The following is a 2,874-nucleotide window of genomic DNA, read 5'->3' as shown; positions in this document are numbered from 1 at the left end:
CAGAGCTCAAGTCCCCAGGGGCAGCAGTGGGGCTGGGGCCAGCAGCGCTGACCCCAGATCCAAGTAGCACTGCTGGCACACAGCCCACACCACTACCCACTGCTCCTGCTCCTCAGCCTCCCGGGGTCCCCCGCTGGGGAAAGATGGACCAAGGTGGTAGTGGGGACGTGGGCTGGGTGAAGAGCAAGTATGGAGGGAGAAGTGCATCAAGGGGCAGAGCTGTCCCAAAGCATGGTGGGCTGCTGGGCTCAGAGCAGCCCTGGACATCGGCCCATTTCCAGGACGACCTGTCACCATCTTCTCTTGTGACCAGTGAGGGTCATGGCTGCAAGTGATGGGTCCCCCGAGAAGAGGATGGGTGACGCTGAGTATCTCGTCCCCCCACAGCCATAGGTGCCAGTTCCAAGACCTCCCGATGTGGGGTGAAGTCAGGCAGCAGGGGGACAGGGGGGATATGGTTCCCCCCTCACATCAGATTTGCTTTCCAGGAGAGGTAGCAGTTCCAGATGATGGCAACACACTGGACAACAGCCAGCCTGGGGACAGAGGGGATAAGGGTGCACAGCCACAGGCTTCCAGAGACAGGGAGCTGGGGTAACTGCCATGTTAATACCTGTGCTTCAGGGGCACGAAGTAGAAATTTGCGACTTGCACCGGTGGCCAGATCTGGGCAGGGAAGAAGACAGTGGTGAGAGGCCCAGCTGGCCACCCCGTCCTGTGCCCACCCCTGCCCAGGCATTCAGGGCATCCGGTGAGCCCACAGCAGCCCCTGAGGTGAGAACAGGGGTGCAGAGGACCCTGGCCAGTCACCCCAGCACAGCACTGGGGCAGGGGTGTGTGGCCTCGGTGGTCACTGCCACCAGCACTTACGCAGTAGTTGGTCAGCAGAGCGTCCATGTAGTCCTGGGAGAGAAGGGAGGCCATGAGCACCTGGAGCCATCCCACTGCCACTGACCCACCGCGGGCACCAGCCCTGCCACACAGCCGGCCACAGTGGGAGAGGCTGGGGGAGGGGCGCTTGGGGCCCCGCGCCGAGCAGCCTGGTGGCTGTGCCGCAGCCCTGCCCCAAGGCCACAGAACAAGTCCCTTGTCCCGCCTGACTGTGACTCAGCCCAAGCCCAGCCCACTCCGGTGCTGGCCGGCAGCCGAGGACCGGGAGAGCTGGATGCTCTGCTGACGCTTCCTCTGCCTGGGGAGGGATGGATGCATCCCAAACCGGGGGTGAAGGTGCTTCCAGCAACCACTGCCTGGCTCCCAGCCCAGCCCCCTCCCAGGGCAGGGCACTGGCATGCAAGAGTCACACACCACCCTGCCTGGGCCCTACATGGCAAGACCTGGCTGATACGCAGCCAAGAGGGTGGGAGTGCCTGGGGGGCTGTCTGTGCTCAGGACTAGCCTACGTGTGCCCCTGGGGTCTCTGGAAACTCTTTAGCCAGTGCTGTTCTCTCAGAGCCCCAAGAAAGGAGTAAATCAGCCCTGGGCAGGATAAGGGGCAGGGATGGTCCCTTCTGGCACCACTGGGAGGGTGTCCCCACACAGAGGAATTAGCTCTGGGTGATGGCACCGTGGGCAGAGTCCAGCCCAGAGCAGCTGATGGTCCAGCTATGCTGGAGCCCTTCACACACAGCGCTGGCAGCCACTAGTGCCATCCCCGGGCAGTGACCACCCCGTGTGCCAAGCCCCTCTCCCTGGTGACTCACTGGACACGCTGACTCAATTCTTGTGCTGGTTTCCAGCAAGAGCTAATGGGAACCAGCTCCATCATGGCACAATAGAGCAGCCAGAAGAGGGGCTGGATGGCACCGGGCAGGACCCCAATGAATCACGACACAGGGAGCAGCCCTGGCAGCAGCATCCAGAGAACTAAGCACCCCGGGAGCTGCCAAGGCAGCTGCTGAGAGCCTCGTGCCACCCCAGGAGGCAGCAGTTACCTGCTGGATCTTGGACCAGTTCTCCTCTGCCGACAGCCCGTTCATGGCCCCCGTGATGGCGAGGAAGCAGCCGAGGAAACAGGGCGCAAAGGCCCCCTGCCAGAGAGGAGCCGTGGCTGTGCCCAGCAGTTGTGGTGCCAGGAGTGGCACAGGGTGAGGGGAGAGGCTGGGAGACATGGGCCCTGAGTTCTTGATGCCCTGGGGTTACTGGGCCTCTGGCTTCTCAGCACAGAGCCACGGGGAGAGACAGGACCATGACAGCGAGGGATGGGACCATCACACGTGCTCTGGAAGGTCCAAACGTGGCCCCTCTGCAGCCCTGTTCACCCCAACCACCCACTGCACTGGGGCTGACCTAGGGCTCTTGGAGGGGGACAGAAACCTGTCCACAGAGACCTGGCTGCTCCCACACCCATTCCCCTGCCCCAGCCCCACAGAAACCCTCAACCCTGGGCACCGACCTGGTCCATGACCATCTTCTTCACGGCCACCACTTTGGTGGTCCCTGGGATGAGCTGATCCAGGATCCTGTACCAGCCGCCCACAACAGGGCCCTGAAGGAACCAGAGATTGAGGGGCAGGTTCCTGCTCTCCTGGGCTGAGAGAGCTTCAGAGCTGGTTACATGGCCCTGTCCTGCCCCCCTCCAGGGCTGTCACCAGCAGCAAGGACAGACCCGGGTGCTGGGGCTGCAGGGACAGGAGCTGCTGGCCCTGTCCCACCCTGCAGGGTCAGGGTGCTTCCCTGTGGGAGGAGCTGGCTCTGTCTGCAGCTGCTGGAGGTGACACTGGGATGGCCCAGCTCACACGTGGGCACCTCGGCCTCACCCTGCCAAAGCTACCCTTCTCCCAGCCCCACGCACCAACCCTGCACCCCAGGCCCCCCTCCCGGCTGCCACCCCAGCCGGGTGCCACTCACCACGAAGCAGCCGCCGATGGGCCGCAA

At 63.6% G+C, this 2,874-nt stretch overlaps 1 protein-coding gene across 1 annotated transcript in view; it reads right to left on the bottom strand.

Moving 5' to 3' along the window:
* Positions 1-466: 466 nt before the first annotated feature.
* MPV17 (MpV17 mitochondrial inner membrane protein) overlaps positions 467-2,874 on the bottom strand; it is a 3,255-nt gene continuing 847 nt past the window's right edge. Inside the window, exons 2-6 of the mRNA XM_010001770.1 lie at positions 2,393-2,529; positions 1,932-2,027; positions 871-903; positions 614-666; positions 467-536 (exon numbers count right to left, since the gene is read on the bottom strand). Coding sequence (XP_010000072.1) covers positions 467-536; positions 614-666; positions 871-903; positions 1,932-2,027; positions 2,393-2,529 — 389 coding nt within the window. The remainder of the gene's footprint in view (positions 537-613; positions 667-870; positions 904-1,931; positions 2,028-2,392; positions 2,530-2,874) is intronic.

Source organism: Chaetura pelagica, unplaced genomic scaffold, assembly GCF_000747805.2.
Source record: "Chaetura pelagica isolate M959 unplaced genomic scaffold, ChaPel_1.0 scaffold307, whole genome shotgun sequence".
Lineage (NCBI taxonomy): Eukaryota > Metazoa > Chordata > Aves > Apodiformes > Apodidae > Chaetura > Chaetura pelagica.
The sequence above is the reverse complement of the archived record's forward strand: the minus strand, read 5'-3'. Positions and strand labels throughout refer to the sequence as shown.